This window comes from Doryrhamphus excisus, linkage group LG13 (assembly GCF_037039965.1).
Source record: "Doryrhamphus excisus strain RoL-2023G ecotype Guam linkage group LG13, RoL_Dexc_Guam_v1.1, whole genome shotgun sequence".
Classification (NCBI taxonomy): domain Eukaryota; kingdom Metazoa; phylum Chordata; class Actinopteri; order Syngnathiformes; family Syngnathidae; genus Doryrhamphus; species Doryrhamphus excisus.
This window is the reverse complement of record NC_136369.1, coordinates 17,134,277-17,154,330: the sequence shown is the minus strand read 5'-3', so window position 1 is coordinate 17,154,330 and position 20,054 is coordinate 17,134,277. Positions and strand designations below refer to the sequence as shown.

General features: G+C 39.6%; 1 protein-coding gene across 1 annotated transcript in view; it reads right to left on the bottom strand.

Moving 5' to 3' along the window:
- hcn4 (hyperpolarization activated cyclic nucleotide-gated potassium channel 4) overlaps positions 1–20,054 on the bottom strand; it is a 109,859-nt gene that overhangs the window by 7,603 nt on the left and 82,202 nt on the right. Inside the window, exon 7 of the mRNA XM_058089022.2 lies at positions 172–336. Coding sequence (XP_057945005.2) covers positions 172–336 — 165 coding nt within the window. The remainder of the gene's footprint in view (positions 1–171; positions 337–20,054) is intronic.

Here is a 20,054-nt window from a genome sequence, read left to right as displayed (position 1 = left end):
GATCAACATGTACGCAGATGTAAATAGTGCATAGTGGTGATCTCAGTGGTCTCTACTGCCTTTCTGACTCAGCATCTACCTATTCCTTGTTGGAAACATCCAACCCAGACCAACCATACTGAACCCTGCCGTTTGCTGAACCCCCCCACTCGAAAAATGATGAATTCTTACCAATCCTGTCCAGCCTGTCCAAAGCCACTGTCTCAAAGGCCCGTCTCATCATGGGATATTCCTCCAGCACCTCGTTGAAGTTGTCCACCGACAGCGAGTACAGACGACAGTACGTGTCAGCCCGGACGCTTGCTGTTCTTCTGCCTCGAGTCAGTAAACAAATCTCTGTAGTGAAAAAAAAAATAAAACAAACAAGACATAATGTTAACAGAAGCCTCAGTTTCTAGTCAACAGGTGACATTTTCATAGGCTAAACGCTTGCACAGTTGAGCTGGATTGGTCCCAAAGAGTCCATAATCACTCCAAATCTCTCACATGTAAAAATGCAGGGCGGGTTAATCTACTCGGAATCACAAATACGCAGATTTCACTGTAAGAGAGTGTGATTTTTCACCCACAAACCGCAATCAGACATTTAATAAAATACATCTTGGTGTATACATGTATTGTGCAAAAGTCTTGGGCCACCAGTAGCTTCAGTACGCCAAAAATTATTTGTGGAGCGATGATCTATGGGTCAAGGAAGATGCCATCCAATTTTGCTCAGGATCCGAATCAGCGTCTGCTGTACAGAACTTAACCCCAACAAATTGCAGACTTTTTATATGAAATTCAGTCTTTGCTCATATTTTCCTTTTTTTTTTGCTGTTGGTTTAAATACATTTTCAAATATTCAAACTTTCTTCCCAAATAATCTTAAATTTACTGTTCGTAATTGTATGACTTTATTCACATAACTTCATAACTTTTTCCCAACTTACAACTTTTTGTTTTGTTTTGTTTGTTTACCCTAATATTATGACTTTAAAGTTCCTTTTTCTTTATTAATTTTTTTTTCTATTTTTATTTCAACTCAATGCTTCTAAAATGACATTATTTTTACTCATAATAATAAAAATAATAACAACAATAACAACAACAGCAATAATAATAATAATAATAATAATAATAATAATAATAATAATAATAATAATAATAATAATAATAGACTATTTCTGAAAAAGTGTGATTTTTGTCTTGGTACAATATTACTTTACTCCCATACTATTGTGACTTTATTCTCATAATATTTTTTTCTATTTTATTTCAATACAATGCTTCTAAAATGGCATAATAATAATAATAATAATAATAATAATAATAATAATAATAATAATAATAATAATAATAATAATAATAATAATAATAGACTATTTCTGAAAAAGTGTGATTTTTGTCTTGGTACAATATTACTTTATTCCCATACTATTTTGACTTTATTCTCATAATATTTTTTCTATTTTATTTCAATTTAATGCTTCTAAAATGGCATAATAATAATAATAATAATAATAATAATAATAATTCTGTAAAATTGTGATTTTTGTCTTGTTACAATATTACTTTATTCCCATACTATTTTTACTTTATTCTCATAATAATAATAATAATAATAATAATAATAATAATAATAATAATAATAATAATAATAATAATAATAATGATAATAATAATAATAATAATAATAATTCTGGAAAAGTGTGATTTTTGTCTTGTTACAATATTACTTTATTCCCATACTATTTTGACTTTATTCTCATAACATTAGAAGTGCTTCACAACTTAATTTATTGTTTATTTATTGTTTGTTTTTCATAGTTCCACTTTTATATATGTACATTATAATGTGGCGATAGTACGATGTTATTCCTGTAGAATTACACCTTTTTATATTTTTAGAATGCACTGCAGGCATAAATTATCCTACTATAACTATTTTTCATTTGTGCATTTGTTTATGAAAAAAAAAATGTACTGAACTGTTGTATACAATGGGGCAAAATTTGGCAGTACTAACACCCCCTAATTTGTTGCATTACATTACTGACACTGTGAAATCTCAACACGAATGAAGATCGATTAGCAACAACATACTTCCAGCCTTCACATTAAAATATTGACTGCACTGAACAAAAGCCTCAAAAACGTGACTTCCAAAGCTTAAAATGAGAATTGACTCCCCGTTGGTACGAGCCTGGAGTTTGTTTTCCAGACAGAAGATGATCACATCTTTTTTTGATGTGTGGGTTGACAGCCAGTGTGCTTGCATGAATCAACTTGACACTGAGCAAATACAATCATGAGCACTCAACGTCATCAAAGCGCACCTTTATGCATTCAGACCCAGCGCCAGCGTTTGGGAACAACGATGAGGTGAAGGAAGAAAAGGAAAAAATATAAAAGTCTATTTGTGGCGGCATCCAAGGAACTTCCATTTGGTCTTGGAGCACAGAACGATGGTGCGTTCAAGGCCTACTGAGAATAAACGTTCAATGAAACATAATGAAACAAAAATAAATAAATGTGCATCGTTTTTCTGTCCTTGTTAGACCCAGTTTGTGCTGCTCTCTGATGGAAATAGTTAACAGCATGGTAAGAGATTTTAGTTTTTGTTTAGATTTTTCGATGGGTTTTCTAATATAATATTAGCCTTATAAAATGATGAACTTGGATTAGCAGCCATACCCGGAGATTGATGCAGAGGACTGACAGTTGTTGATAGTAGGCCTCGATGCAAAAATATAGACCGTTCTTTGAAAATCATCTGATTCATTTTAATTGTTTGTGAAATGGCAAAAAAATGTTTGTGAAATGCATGAAAATATGTTTTTCTTTGGAAAACAAATACATTTGCAAATGATCCCAAATTTTTGAACGGTAGTGTATGTAAATAAAATGTAATTTTACGACAATAGAAAGTGCTGAATCATACAAAATAATACAAATCAATAAGATTTATAGCATGGTTATTGCACGGTTTATTGCACGGTTATTGCACGGTTTATTGCAGTTAATTTACAGATTTTTTTTATTTCAAAAACATGTCATTTTTATCATTGCTACTGAAAGTTTTTCCATGATCCAATACTGTGTTATGTCACCTATTAAATACAATCATGTGACAGACGATCCCAATGCATGGTTATTGCACGGTTTATTGCATGGTTATTGCACGGTTTATTGCACAGTTATTTTACAGAATTTTTAAATTACAAAAACATGTCATTTTAACCATTGCTACTGAAAGTTTTTCCACGGTCCAATACTGTGTTATGTCACCTATTAAATACAATCATGTGACAGACGATCCCGATGCATGGTTATTGCACGGTTTATTGCACGGTTTATTGCACAGTTATTTTACAGAATTTTTTAATTTCAAAAACATGTCATTTTAATCATTGCTACTGAAAGTTTTTCCACGGTCCAATAACTGTGTTATGTCACCTATTAAATACAATCATATGACAGACGATCCCGATGCATGGTTATTGCACAGTTTATTGCACGGTTATTGCACGATTTATTGCACAGTTATTTTACAGAATTTTTTAATTTAAAAAACATGTCATTTTAATCATTGCTACTGAAAGTTTTTCCACGGTCCAATACTGTGTTATGTCACCTATTAAATACAATCATGTGACAGACGATCCCGATGCATGGTTATTGCACGGTTTATTGCACGGTTATTGCACAGTTTATTGCACAGTTATTTTACAGAATTTTTTAATTACAAAAACATGTCATTTTAACCATTGCTACTGAAAGTTTTTCCACGGTCCAATACTGTGTTATGTCACTTATTAAATACAATCATGTGACAGATGATCCCGATGCATGGTTATTGCACGGTTTATTGCACGTTATTGCATGTTTTATTGCAGTTATTTTACAGAATTTTTTAATTTAAAAAACATGTCATTTTTATCATTGCTACTGAAAGTTTTTCTACGTCCAATACTGTGTTATGTCACCTATTAAATACAATCATGTGACAGATGATCCCGATGTAACGATTGTTCTCCCGTCGATGTACACTTTTGAGAGAAGTGTCAGGCCTCATCTGCCACAGCCACTCAGGAAACTAATGCACCATTACACAAGTTTGCTGTACTACTGAGCGTCTGCATGTACTGTATGCATATGTAACGTGTGTGTGTGTGTGTGTGTGTGAGCTGGTGTGTGCACAGAGAACGCATGCATGCATCATCGCACCGCTGTAAGCGTGTTTTATTCATGAGAGCTTTCCACTATAAGTGGCTGTGATAATAGAGGCTATATATTCTATATATATGCATATGTGGCTACGGCTGCACCTACCAGGATGCTAACTTTTTGTGTTATTTTTTTTTAGGTTGCTGTGTGCGAATGTCATTCAATTCCTGCTATCCTACTCTCTCTTTGTGAAAAACCCATTTCCCGTTTATCCCCCTCCTATATTGCATATTTTGCACACACACACATGAAGAGTCACTACGAAGAGCGCATGAGGCCATGTCTACTTTAATCAATAAAAACATTCGTAGCGCCGGCTGTTGTGTATATGTGGCTACGAGGCAATGATGGCAGCATGTAACGCGCACAATGAAGCTGGCTGCGTTAAAGGGGCGGTAACAATCACGGCCGATCACATCACCTTCCTTTAAAGGAACCACGCGCCCTTTTCACCATTGCAAAAGCAGAGTAGAAAAAGCACACACGAGCAGAGAAAGTGCTAAATCATACAAAATAATACGGTTATTGCACGGTTTATTGCGCGGTTATTGCACGGTTTATTGCACAGTTATTTTACAGAATTTTAATAATAGATTCATTGATAGGATTTTTGGAGCAGTTTATTATTATGGATTTAACACACTTATAATAAACAACTATTTTAACTCAGCAAATTTTTACGAACCACTAAAGTACACATTCTGGGAGCCGGCATCACTCCCAATTAGGGGGGCTGTCCAAACATTTTTATCTCAAACTATCATAATATTAAATACTACAATGGATTATCAATGCCATTTTCATTTTTTTTCAAATTGAAAAAAAAAAAATCATACAATTTAATTAATTATTTTTCTTTATTATAATCACCGCCTTTCTTTGCTGATAGGCTGGAGAAATTATTTTAAGCTTAAAAATGTAAATGAGTATATGCAAATAAATCCTATATAGAACAGGGAACTACTACGGGGAATAATAAACAACTATTTTAACTCGAAACACATAACTTTCTGCAAATTTTTCTGAACCACTAAAGTACACATTTTGGGAGCCGGCATCACTCCCAATTATGGGGGGTGAAAAAACATCTTTATCTCAAACTATCGTAATATTAAATACTAAAATGGATTATTAATGCCATTTCATTTTTTTTCTAATTAAAAAAATATGGCATTTCATACAATTTAATTAATCATTTTTTCTTTATTATAATCACCGCCTTTCTTTACTGAAATTATTTTAAGCTTAAAAATGTAAATGAGTATATGCAAATAAATCCTATATAGAACAGGGAACTACTACGGGGAATAATAAACAACTATTTTAACTCGAAACACATAACTTTCTGCAAATTTTTATGAACCACTAAAGTACACATTTTGGGAGCCGGCATCACTCCCAATTATGGGGGGTGAAAAAACATCTTTATCTCAAACTATCGTAATATTAAATACTAAAATGGATTATTAATGTCATTTCATTTTTTTTCTAATTAAAAAAATATGGCATTTCATACAATTTAATTAATCCTTTTTTCTTTATTATAATCACCGCCTTTCTTTACTGAAATTATTTTAAGCTTAAAAATGTAAATGAGTATATAATAAATCCCAAATAAATCCTATATAGAACAAAAAAGACAATAATTCTGCCCTTGGCCAAATGTGCGTCCAGCCTGTTGGTCAGTTTCTGGTTTCGCTTTGAGCGGGTTTGCTTTGGATTCAAACTCAAGCACGGATGATTGTTTCCTGCTCTTGTATGGCCTCTCTAAGTGTGTGTGCTTGACTTGTGTGAAGACGCGTCCGGGAGGCCAGAGGGCTGCCTGCAGCCTAGCAGCTCATCTTGGCCGTGTTGGCTTCATCCAGAAAGCCACAGGACAAGAGGATTTAATACAGAGCTGCGGGGCTCCTCTCCAGAGGGGATTACTGTGAAGCTCTGCTGCGGGGAGGGGGGGAAATGGACCCCCGGTGCCGCTACAGCCAGGGCTGCCCCCACGAGCAACCACTTGCAGTGCAAGCAAAGCACACACACACACATACACACACAAGATGGGGTATTTTTATACGTAGCTGTCTTCTCTATTTGGATATGGTTTTATCTTCTCCTCTTTTCATATGCACTTCATGTTCTTCACTCAATGTCCACTCACATTCTGCCTTTATCATCCATCTCATAACCACCTCACACTCCACCCAGATGTGTCATATTGCCAACTTCTAAATCTAAATCAGAGTGGGTGTATTTTTTGACAAGTGCTTCAAATTGAACCACAAACGCTTCCATGTACTTATTTGACCTTTCTGTGTTCTCAGTGTGGATAACAATGCAAATAAAGGCATTGGACTCATGAAAACACCATAATTACATTGTTTTGTTTTTCTGTTATTAGTGTCTTTAAGTTTATTTCAACATGCATACAAGTTCCAGTGGAATACATTCCACACGTCTACATGTCCAAAAGGAGTAGAAAGAATGCTGACCACTCATGTTACTTCAAATGGAAACAAATAGAGAGTTAGTTAGTTTCCACTAGAGACTGGCCGTTATACCGTTATAAATATGCTCTGTAATGATGTAACGCAAGGGGTCCCAAACTTTACCAACTCAGGACCCATTTGAAAATCTAAAAAAATTATTATTATTATTATTATTATTCATTCATTTTCTACCGCTTATTCTCACAAGGGTCGCGGGGGGGGGGGGGGGGGGGGGGGTTGCTGGAGCCTATTCCAGCTGTCTATGGGCGAGAGGCGGGGTACACCCTGGACTGGTCGCCAGCCAATCACAGGACACATATAGACAAACAACCATTCACACTCACATTCATACCTATGGACAATTTGGAGTGGCCAATTAACCTAGCATGTTTTTGGAATGTGGGAGGAAACCGGAGTACCCGGAGAAAACCCACGCATGCACGGGGAGAACATGCAAACTCCACACAGAGATGCCCGAGGGTGGAATTGAACCCCTCTCCTAGCTGTGAGGTCTGCGCACTAACCACTAGACCGCCGTGCCGCCCCCTATTATTATTATTATTATTATTATTATTATTATTATTATTATTATTATTATTATTATTATTATTATTATTATTATTATTATTATTATTATTATTATTATTATTATTCATTTTCTATCACTTATTCTCACAAGAGTCACAGGGGTGCTGGAGCCTATCCCAGCTGTCTTTGGGCGAGAGGCGGTGTACACCCTGGACTGGTGGCCAGCCAATCACAGGGCACATATAGACAAACAACCATTCCTTATTATTATTATTATTATTATTATTATTATTATTATTATTGGGATAAAGGAAGCCCAAACTTTTAATCTGTGGTGTACACACAAGACAGAATTAATTTTCATACTTTTCATAACTGGCATGAGGACCATGAGGATGAGAGCTACGTTCCAATCATAAACTGTATAAGGTTCCTAAAATATTGTGACAGGTCAATAACACTCAATAGGTTATTACTTGGGCCTATAAATATATTTTTTAATTCGTGTAATAAATATTTTACAATAAAAATAATATTTGTAAAAATTCATAATATTTTTAATGGCCTTTCATGGCCCACCTGCAGTACCACCACGGCCCACCAGGGGGCCGCGGCCCACACTTTGGTAATCACTGATGTAACAGATGCCAGCCAGCGTTGCTGTGTGAACGTATGTTGGTAAACTTCAGACACCTTCAGAGTCATGTTGGATGTCAAGTTGACAGTCCAGGCTTTTAGCTCGACGGCTAGCGCTCTCAACTCTCATTCCGCAAACTTGAACAAAAGAAAAAAAACATAACAAACCCATGAAACACTTCTGTACTATTCAACTTTGGACAGATTGTGTGAATGTTTTCATGAGTCACAATGAAGATCTTCATGAATGAAGTGACAGCACATCCACGACGACCCGTTTCTGTGCCGTTTCTTCAGCAACAATGAAATGATTCATAATCAGCCCCCCCCCCCCAAAAAAAAAAAAAAAATGCGCTGTGATCGCACAAATGAACATCACACCGGTCATGATACAAGATAACTGTAGCTGAGGATGAAACATCTCATTACAGCACGATGATATTGTTCAAGCTGCATTCAGGAGAACAGAGATTTTTTTTCCACTGCGAGATAAATGTTCTTGTTCCTCGCTCAGGCTCAGCAGAGACATTCGCTGCCAACGTGTTTGTCAAGATGCCGATCTTTTTTTTTTCACACACTCGAGAGACAATGCATTCATCAAAATTAAATGACACCAAGGAAAATTGGATCTTGCTAGAGCTCTTAGTCTGGCAAAAAGAAGCACCAAAACTGAATGTTCCTTGCCCTTGAGGTGTCCTTCGATTTAATGGAGGGAACGCTACTGCCAAGTAACCATGTTTGACACCTGGGGCTCTATTTTCGTAGACCAGTTGCAGGCACAGTCCAGGGCCAACGGGAAGCGGCCAGCGCACTTTGTAATTTTTGAGAGCAACACAATCTGGCGCAGCGCCGTGCACCCACGCTTCCATTACTCCCACCGGTGCAAGTGGAAAAGACTCATTGATTCATTCATTCATTTTCTACTGCTTATCCTCACGAGGGCCAACGGGGAGTGGCCAGCGCACTTTGTAATTTTTGGGAGCAACACAATCTGGCGCAGCGCCGCGCACCCACGCTTCCATTCCTCCCACCGGTGCAAGTGGAAAAGACTCATTGATTCATTCATTCATTTTCTACCGCTTACCCTCACGAAGGTCGCAGGGAATGCTGGAGCCTACCCCAGCGGGGTAAACCCTGGAATGGTGGCCAGCCAATCACAGGGCACATATAGACAAACAACCATTCACACTCACATTCATACCTATGGACAATTTGGAGTCGCTAATTAACCTAGCATGTTTTTGGAATGTGGGAGGAAACCGGAGTCACATGCACGGGGAGAACATACAAACTCCACACAGAGATGGCAGAGGGTGGAATTGAACTCGGGTCTTCTAGCTGTGAGGCCTAACCACTCGGGTGCCGTGCAGCCAACTTAGAAAGTTGTTTACAATTTTCACAGAAATTAACCTAGAATGTTTTTGGAATGTGGGAGGAAACCGGAGTACCCGGAGAAATCCCACGCATGCACGGAATCGAACTCGGGTCTCCTAGCTGTGTGGCCTGCGCGCTAACCACTTTTAGGTAGTATCAATTTGAGGTCATTGGGTCCACCATGTTACCTTTTAAAGTAGCTTAATCAGGAGAAAAATAGAAGATATGGAATCAAGAAAGTAAATAGGTCAACCATTTTTGCCTCCAATCAAAACTCAGCATGCGACCGAGGTCAAATGAACGTGACTTATATGACCACATGGCGCCTCGTTGTCGTGTTGCCAAAAAGAAACTAGAACGTTGCACCATCTGCTTGAAAAGAAAGTTTACAGGGGGGTTATTCCTGATCCAACTGCTTTTTTTCCCCATTCAGTTTGCATGTTACTGTGAGAGAACAGATCATGTTGTGTCATATTTGTCAAAGCCTGAGATGCAGTCATGACAACCTACTCAATGCTCACTGTGTCTACATGCTCGACACACACAAACAGGCGGGCTACAAACAACACTCTCCGTCATTGTTTATTGACTTTATCCTCTCTGGAGGGAAAAAAAAACACAGGCAAAATCACTCAATAAAGCTGTCTTTCCATGAGGCAACGCATTTAAGATCCCGGAGTTCTGTGACACAGCACTAGCAAAACTGTGTGGTCATACAGTAATCATAATGATAATGATAATGATAATAATAATAATAATAATAATAATAATAATAATAATAATAATAATAATAATAATAATAATGGCAGATTTTATTTTATTTTATTTTATTTTATTTTATTTTATTTTATTTTATTTTATTTTATTTTATTTTATTTTATTTTATTTTATTTTATTTTATTTTATTTTATTTTTATTTATTTATTCATTTTTTATTATACAATGTCCATATTGTCACCAATATCATCCCACAAAAATGACGGCATTATGTTTATTTTTAAAATGTAGTTGTTATTAATACTATATTTTAAAATTAATATTGCATTTTAAAAACATTTGTCGTCTTGTATTGTTATTTTTACCAGTTTCCATACATTTTACCATACATTTTGTTTCTATTAATAGAAAAAAATCAATTTTGTGAGTATCATGGGGAAAGAGGGCAACAGCTATATAATGTAGTTGTTATTTAATACTATATTTTTAAATTAATATTGCAAAAACTAGTTTTTATCCAAAGGTGAATTATTAATTATATTTAGTTCCATGCTTTTAATATTCATACTTTGCAGTGTTCCCTTGCTACAATGCGATTCACCTTTTGCTGGTTCACTGCGTTTTTTTTTTCTTTTTTTCCAGTGTATGAATATGAATTTTATTCTGCATCCTTGCGGTGTATTAGAGCAATCTATCGATGCTCTGTTGTATACTCATGTAAGAGTTGAAGACGTGTCCAGACATGTTCAGTTCGTCCCAGTATGTTTAGCCAGCCACAACAGTCCAAATTGGCTCAGGGAGAACCCACCCACTGTGTTCTGATTGGCTGTACAACATTGTCAATCAATCTCCTCCACAGAACTGCGATGTTTCCCGTTTGCTAGCGATCTCGCCGCCATTATGGGTTACTATAAATTAATTTTCGGTTCATGAAGGACTACAAGGAGGAGTAAAACACTACAACAGGAACAGTGTTTTAACAAGGATATACAAATGCTACAGTTGAACGGCACCGGAATGAAATAAGGAAATTTCACTTATGGCAGGTTATTTTGGGAACCTAACCGCAATTTTAAACGCAAACCCTGTCATTCGGATGTGCTTTTAAACAGTCCGGTATTGCACATGGTGGCGCATTTGATTGTCGTGTGTTTTGCTGCAGCCATCTTCTCTGCTCAGCAGCGTGCATGGATGGGAATTAATGAGCGTGCTTGTGCAGGCCTGTTTGGACTGTGATAAAGTGGCCCCGTCCAGCAGCTTGGTCTGGTCTGGCAAACGCTCACCTGGGCTCTGACCTCCTTCCTCCATGCTATACCCTTAGCCTCGGTCCCGGACATGCTCCTTTACTACTTTGAAAAAACAACCAATGTTTGGAATACGGAACCGATACATTGTGCGAACCCTTACAGCATCTCCGTGTCTGAATGTAGGACACCTTAAGACAATATATGAGGATCAGAAGATGTCTATGACCTTGTAAAATCAATACGACTACTAATATATGGTTATGTCTCTGTCGCAGAAACAGAGCAAAGCTACCATGCAAGAAAAACACAAGACCCGCGGCACATGGGAATAGCAGCATGGCCACTCTGAACCCGATGAGTCAAAATGTGAAATATCTGGCTCTAACAGAAGGCACTTTGTTGGCCGCAGGGCTGGAGAGCAACAAATATGAGGCTGCGGCTGAGCATAGTGGACGCTTTTGGCAGGTCTGGGGCTGCTTTACTACAAAAACACAGCTCTGGGAAGCGCAGGGACATCAAACAATAGCAGCAGGGAGGTGTTTCATCGATTCCGTTTGTGGGGCAAACAGAGTTAGAGTGTTAGACAGAACGGCAATGTGGAGAAGAAGACAAGGAGTCCAGGAGTAGATGGTTTGGCCACCAAAGGGACACAACCCCGACTTTGTTGACAAGGTCTGGGATCATGTGATCGAAAAATATACATACTGAGAGCTGTTTTTAATCATTTGAATCTGAGAATTTCCACAAAGTTGAAGGCAGAAAAGGACCTAAAGTTTAGGAGGAAGTAGTGGTGGGCAAAACCGTTCATTTCGGTGAACCGGATCATTCCGATTTATTCAGTAAAAAGATCTGTTCATTTTGTTCATTTTGTTCATTTTGTTCATTTTGTTCATTTTGTTCATTTTGTTCATTTTGTTCATTTTGTTCATTTTGTTCATTTTGTTCATTTTGTTCATTTCGGTCATTTCAATTGGTATTTTTGGTCAATTGGTCGTTAGCCGATGATCTCTCCCTGTGCATAGACCCGATCAGCCGTGTCGAGTCAGTCCGTTCACTCATGGTCACGTTCGATTCAACTCAACAGCGCAAGAACAAGTGATGAATAGTCGGTGTGTCAGTCATGAACGAACGGGTCAAAAGAAATATTTTTTTTTGTGAACGGAATGAACGAGGTCAATCTCTGGGTCTCGGTCTTTCAGTCAGCTAACCCCACCCACCCTGACTCTCCAGCCAATCAAAAGAAAGCATTTGCAACTGAACGGACTGAACAGGTATTTTAGGGCCGGTGACCTCGTTCATTCCAGTGAACCGGATCATTCCGGTTAATTCAGTGAAAAGATCCATTCATTTCATTTATTTCGTTCATTTCAATCAATTAGTCGTTAGCCTGCGATCTCCCCTTTGTTCATAGACCCGGTCAGCTCTGTCGAGTCAGTCCGTTCACTCATGTTCACGCTCATTCCGACTCAACAGCGTAACAACACGTGATGACTAGTGGTGTGTCGGTCATGAACAGCACACCACAAAATGAACGAATGAACGCAATGAACGAAATGAACGCAATGAACGCAATGAACGAAATGAACGGAATGAACGGTATGAACGGATCTTTTCACTGAATGAACCGGAATGATCCGGTTCACTGGAATGAAAGAGGTCATTGTGAACGGAAGGAACGAAGTCACCGACAGTGTCGGTCAATCTCTCAGTGTCAGTCTTTCAGTCAGCTAACCCCACCCACCCTGACTCTCCAGCCAATCAAAAGAAAGCATTTGCAACTGAACGGACTGAACAGGTATTTTAGGTGAACCGGGTCATTCCGGTTCATTCAGTGAAAAAATCAGTTCATTTCGTTCATTTCGGTCAATTGGTCGTTAGCCTGCGATCTCCCCTTTGTTCGTTCACTCGTGTTCACGCTCGTTCCGACTCAACAGCGCAACAACACGTGATGACTAGTGGTGTGTCGGTCATGAACGACACACCACAGAATGAATGAAATGAACGAAATGAACGAAATGAACGAAATGAACGAAATGAACGGAATGAACGAAATGAACGAAATGAACGAAATGAACGAAATGAACGAAATGAACGGTCTCAGTCTTTCGGTCAGCTAACCCCACCCACCCTGAATCTCCAGCCAATCAAAAGAAAGCATTTGCAACTGAACGGACTGAACGGGTATATTAGGGGCGGTGACCTCGTTCATTCTGTTCGTTCCTGACCAACACACCACTAGAAGGAACTACCCAGACATTATCTAATCTTACAGGAACACAGGAATTACTGCATAAACTTGAATATGGTCTCATCATGGTTTGGGATGCTACTAGCACAACTGAGCTGCGGTTCTTTGAAGGAAACTGTAAAATTCCCAAGGCGAGCATGACAAGTCCCCTGGGAAACTGGGCTGCATGGTATTTTCCCAACATGAAAATGAGCCCAAACACACCTTTGCCATGGAAAATGCCTTGCTGAGAAATAGAACCGTATCTACTGACCACCCTTGGCCAACTTGGGAGTTGTGCCAGAGTTGTTATATCCTTAAGTCATGTTGAGTTCTTAATCAGGGTCAGATAATACGCGGCTTTCTCGCAGGCCCGTGACATATGTAGGCGACCAGGCTGACCCCGCCGCCCTCACCAAATACCAATTAATTCGCCCAGTGATGGTGTATCATTTAGACTCCGCTGTTAAGTAATGAGAAATGGTGGCAAGGCGTTTAACAGCACACGACCCGACCGCCGAAGTTTAATTACGCCTTGGCTCCTCGAGTCCGTCTCTGTGCCCCCTCACTAAGGGGGGGGGGGGGTTCCAGGGATATAATGAAAAGATGGCAGACTCTCACTCTCGCTCTCACTGAGGACATTCGGAAAACTAATCAACATTCTCGGTAAACATGGCCCCACAAAAAAATAAATAAATAAATAATTCTCTCCCTTCAGTGAGGGTATAGTTCAAAGTCAGGGGACGGTTTGGTTGTTGATAGTTTCCACACACATTAATCTTGGTAATGCATCCATTTGTGTTACAGCTCGGACATTGAGACCTGAGATGAATGCGTTGTATGAATCCGTCTACGTCAGTGTTTCCCAATCTCAGGGGTTGCGGGCCAATCATGGCTTGTTTTGAAGAACTTGTCCTAACTGCACTATTTCCCCTAGGGGTGTAAGAAAATATCATTTCGGCGATATATTGCAATACTTCGTTCCACGATACTGTATCGATATTAAAAAATATGATATGGATATTTTTAGGCATTTTTAGGCATTTTTAGGCATGTAAATGTATTGTTCAAAAAATCTAAAAAGTTCCTCCCATTTGAACAAAATGAACGAAATGAACGAAATGAACGAAATGAACGAAATGAACGAAATGAACAAAATGAACGAAATGAACAAAATTAACAAAATTAACAAAATTAACAAAATTAACAAAATTAACAAAATTAACAAAATTAACGGATCTTTTCACTGAATGAACCGGAATGATCCGGTTCACTGGAATGAAAGAGGTCATTGTGAACGGAATGAACAAGGTCACCGACAGTGTCGGTCAATTTCTCGGTCTCAGTCTTTCAGTCAGCTAACCCCACCCACCCTGACTCTCCAGCCAATCAAAAGAAAGCATTTGCAACTGAACGGACTGAACGGGTATTTTAGGGCCGGTGACCTCGTTCATTCCAGTGAACCGGACCATTCTGGTTCATTCAGTGAAAAGATCAGTTCATTTCGGTCAATTGGTCGTTAGCCTGTGATCTCCCCTTTGTTCATAGACCCGGTCAGCTGTGTCGAGTCAGTCCGTTCACTCGTGTTCACGCTCGTTCCGACTCAACAGCGCAACAACACGTGATGACTAGTGGTGTGTCGGTGGTGTGTCGGTCATGAATTCTGGTTCATTCAGTGAAAAGATCAGTTCATTTCGTTCATTTCGGTCAATTGGTCGTTAGCCTGTGATCTCCCCTTTGTTCATAGACCCGGTCAGCTGTGTTGAGTCAGTCCGTTCACTCGTGTTCACGCTCGTTCCGACTCAACAGCGCAACAACACGTGATGACTAGTGGTGTGTCGGTCATGAACGACACACCACAAAATGAACGAAATGAACGGAATTAACGAAATGAACAAAATGAACGCAATGAACGAAATTAACGGATCTTTTCACTGAATGAACGACGGTCATTGTGAACGGAATGAACAAGGTCACCGACAGTGTCGGTCAATTTCTCGGTCTCGGTCTTTCAGTCAGCTAACCCCACCCACCCTGACTCTCCAGCCAATCAAAAGAAAGCATTTGCAACTGAACGGACTGAACGGGTATTTTAGGGGCAGTGACCTCGTTCATTCTGTTCGTTCCTATATTGCAATACTTCGTTCCACGATACTGTATCAATATTAAAAAGTATAGTATATCGTATCGCCAGATTCTTGCCAATACCCACCCCTAATTGCCCCAATCTCCGTTTTTTCCGTATAATGTCCACGAGTTCTGCAATAACGACACTACGACATTTACATTTGGAACACAAACTATCTTACTGTGCTTCAATCTCAAAAATCTCGGATCAGCAACCCCTCCACTTTTACGTATTTGACTCCATTATTCGGAGACTATTTCTGGCAGTGCCATTCCTGTGTGGGTACCAGGGGTGGGGGCCAGTGAGGTAAGCCCAGAGCCACTGGGAGTTTGTTACCAAACACGGGTTAGTCATTCATGAAATTAATTGGCGGGATCAGCGCAGGGAGAAACGTGGCACATGCGGGATCTCGCTCTGACTGTCACTATACGAGCTAGCGGGAATTGAACACTAACTAGAGTGGCGCTCCGAATAAATCTTTGATTTGGATCAGCACCACATTGTACAACTTAGATTACTCTTATTTAAACTTGTTTGAACTTGAACTTGTCACATTTTCAGGAGCCATTTTAATGACTGTAGTAGTAGGAGTACAGTAGTAGTAGTAGTACAGCATACTGTAGAGTTATTACCCACTAAAAAGGACTTATTACATCACCGTTGTTATCCAAATAAGTCAGTAATAGTAAGATAATTATGTCTTGCATACAGTCAATCATAGCGTGCTACTCTGGGGCTGCACGAGTGCTGCCAATGTTGGAGAGCTGTGGTTGTCATGGTGAAAAGGAGATTGTAAACCGTATTTTCTGGACTATTAGTCGCTCCGAAGTATAAGTTGCAAAATGCCAAAAATGCATGTAATCAGCAGTAGAACATAAGTAAGTTTCAGGTTTTTAGGGTTTAAAATTGCTCTGAAGTGAAATCCATTAGTGGAGAGTTGCATCATCACCTCTTTTTGTCTTACGTATTATACCGTATTTTCTGGACTATAAGTCGCTCCGGTCACACAAGGCCAAAAATGCATAATTAGGGAGACAAAAACATACATAAGTCGCACTGGAGTATACGTAAGTCGCATTTGAAAATGATTGAATGAATCAGTAAGTCTTTTCCACTTGCACCGGTGGGAGGAATGGAAGCGTGGGTGCGCGGCGCTGCGCCAGACTGTGTTGCTCTCAAAAATTACAAAGTGCGCTGGCCACTTACCGTTGGCCCTCGTGAGGATAAGCAGTAGAAAATGAATGAATGTATGAATGAATCAATAAGTCTTTTACACTTGCACTTGCAAAATAAAAAATAAAAAATAAAAAATAAAAAATAAAAAATAAAAAATAAAAAATTAAAAATTAAAAATTAAAAATTAAAAATTAAAAATTAAAAATTAAAAATTAAAAATTAAAAATTAAAAATTAAAAAAAAATAAAAAATAAAAAATAAAAAATAAAAAATAAAAAATAAAAAATAAAAAATAAAAAATAAAAAATAAAAAATAAAAAATAAAAAATAAAAAAAAGAAACTAAAATGAGAAAATAAATAAAACTAATTGATTTAAGAGATATATTCTATAGTCCTCAGTAATAGCCAGGTAACAAAAGAGCACCGCTCTTTTCAGGTTCATTTTTTACCATTTTTGGAAATTAAAATGGAGTGGTATAGTGACAAAAAGGCCTACATGCCCACATCAAAAGTATCAAAACCAACATTTTCATGCATGAGGAAGCTTAAGAAGGTAACCAAGACATGAGAACCAAATTTGATGGTACACAACTTATTGTTTTTAGTGTATTTTATAGCTGATTTTATACATGGGTCAAAACCGACCCGTTAACATAAGAGATGATACCAGAGGAAGGATAAACACTTTTTTTCATTTGTAAGTCGCAGTAACAGCCAACTTATTAAAAAAAGTGCGACTTATAGTCCGGAAAATACAGTATTTTCCAATATGAACTAGCTTGGCTTGTGTGTAAGCAAGTTAATCATGATCCGAAGCTGTCCAGCTGTTGAAGAGCTTCCGTTTTTGTTTTATTTTGTCAAGCCCGATCAGTGTCAGAAGTCCTCTGTTTCCGCTCCGGAGAATGCCGTGCGTATACGCACATCAGCACGTCTGCAAGTCCGTGTAAGCGTAAACCCATTCATTCATCGAGAACTTGAATTATTTACGCAATTATGTACTCAGCAGTCTGCTCCACTTTGTTAGCTGTTGGATTAGCTTGAGCCACGGAGCTCGAATGTCTAAAGTGGACACGACATGTCCTGGATGGGAGCGTCGGGCTTGAGCACACAGCGATCTGAACGCCGAGAGGGGGGGGGGTAATGTGACTGCAGTCCTAATGCCAAGGGACACATGAAACGCTGCCAAGCCTGCTCTCTGGATAGCCGCTCTGGGCTCGGGAAGACAACATGCACACCACTTCCCGTGCTTCCCAATGCTTCCCGATGCTTCCCCATGCACTTGTCCTCTCCTCTTCTCTGCACACTCTTATCTGAACAGCATCTCCACTGCCCGTGTTGTGACTTTTTACAGTAATTGATGTGTTGGCTGTGGAGTCTCTTTGCAGGAGTGGGGGCTCTGTGACCTTGTGTGATGCCAGTTAGAGGTGCTTATCAAAAAAAAAAAAGCCGCCTTTGATTGCACCTCTATGACGTTTTTTTTTTTTTTTTTTGCTTCAGAGTAAGATGTGACATGTCGCGGCTCGGCAGACGAGGGGGAGGAGTGACTGCACGACTGTGTCATTTTTCCGCGGCTATCCTAATCTCTCCCGAAGTCTGGGGGTAAGGAAGCTAATAGGCCTTCAATACCAGAGTGCTTTTCACCATTACGGAGTGTCGACTAAGCAGAGTTATAAGGCTGACAAATGGCCACCCTTGCAGAGTGAGTCAGCGAGGCCAGGTAATCTCTGCTTCCTTAATTCATAAAAATATTCAATGAAGAAATCTTACACATTTGGATTTTTTGACGTAGCAATGTAGTGCATCAAGGGTGACTTACCCCTCCACCTTGTTCCGTGAGTGGAGTTCATTATTTCCTCTCAGTTGGTATCGCTACACGGTCTCGCCTCTCTATTGTTGTATGTGTGTTCCACAGATGGAGACTGCTGCAACGGGAGACAGTCGCGCCGCAGAGCTTTTCGAATCCCGCTAGTGATAATGGACAGTTGGCGGCCCGAGCAGTCCAAGAAGAAGCTGTAGTAATTCTACACTAGGCCTAACGCACACAGGGCGATCGTGTGATGTGCTGATTTTTGAGGAGTAGTGGCCGCACTGGCCACACAGTCTGGCGCAGCGCAGCGCACCCGCGCTTCCATTCCTTCCACCGGTGCAAGTAGAAAAGACTTATTGATTCATTCATTCATTTTCTACCGCTTATACTCACGAGGGTCAACGGGAAGTGGCCAGCGCACTTTGTAATTTTTGAAAACAACACAGTCTGGCGCAGCGCAACGCACCCACGCTTCCATTCCTCCCACCGGTGCAAGCGGAAAAGATTTATTGATTGATTCATTCATTTTCTACCGCTTATCCTCACTAGGGCCAACGGGAAGTAGCCAGCACACTTTGTCATTTTTGAGAGCAACACAGTCTGGCACAGCGCAGCGCACCCACACTTCCATTCTTCCTACCAGCGCAAGTGGAAAAGACTTATTGATTCATTCATTCATTTGCTACCGCTTATCCTCACGAGGGCCAACGGGAAGTAGCCAGCACACTTTGTAATTTTTGAGAGCAACACAGTCTGGCGCAGCACCGCGCACCCACGCTTCCATTCCTCCCACCGGTTCAAGTGGAAAAGACTCATTGATTCATTCATTCATTTTCTACCGCTTATCATCACAAGGGCCAACGGGAAGTAGCCAGCACACTTTGTAATTTTTGAGAGCAACACAGTCTGGCGCAGCGCACCCAGGCTTCCATTCCTCCCACTGGTGCAAGTGGAAAAGACTTATTGATTCATTCATTCATTTTCTACCGCTTATCCTCACTAGGGCCAACGGGAAGTAGCCAGCACACTTTGTCATTTTTGAGAGCAACACAGTCTGGCACAGCGCACCCACACTTCCATTCTTCCTACCAGCGCAAGTGGAAAAGACTTATTGATTCATTCATTCATTTTCTACCGCTTATCCTCACGAGGGCCAACAGGAAGTAGCCAGCACACTTTGGAATTTTTGAGAGCAACACAGTCTGGCGCAGCGCCGCACACCCACGCTTCCATTCCTCCCACCGGTTCAAGTGGAAAAGATTTATTGATTCATTCATTCATTTTCTACCACTTATCCTCACGAGGGCCAACGGGAAGTAGCCAGCACACTTTGGAATTTTTGAGAGCAACACAGTCTGGCACAGCGCAGCGCACCCACACTTCCATTCTTCCTACCAGCGCAAGTGGAAAAGACTTATTGATTCATTCATTCATTTTCTACCGCTTATCCTCACGAGGGCCAACGGGAAGTGGCCAGCGCACTTTGTAATTTTTGAGAGCAACACAGTCTGGCGCAGCGTTGCGCAC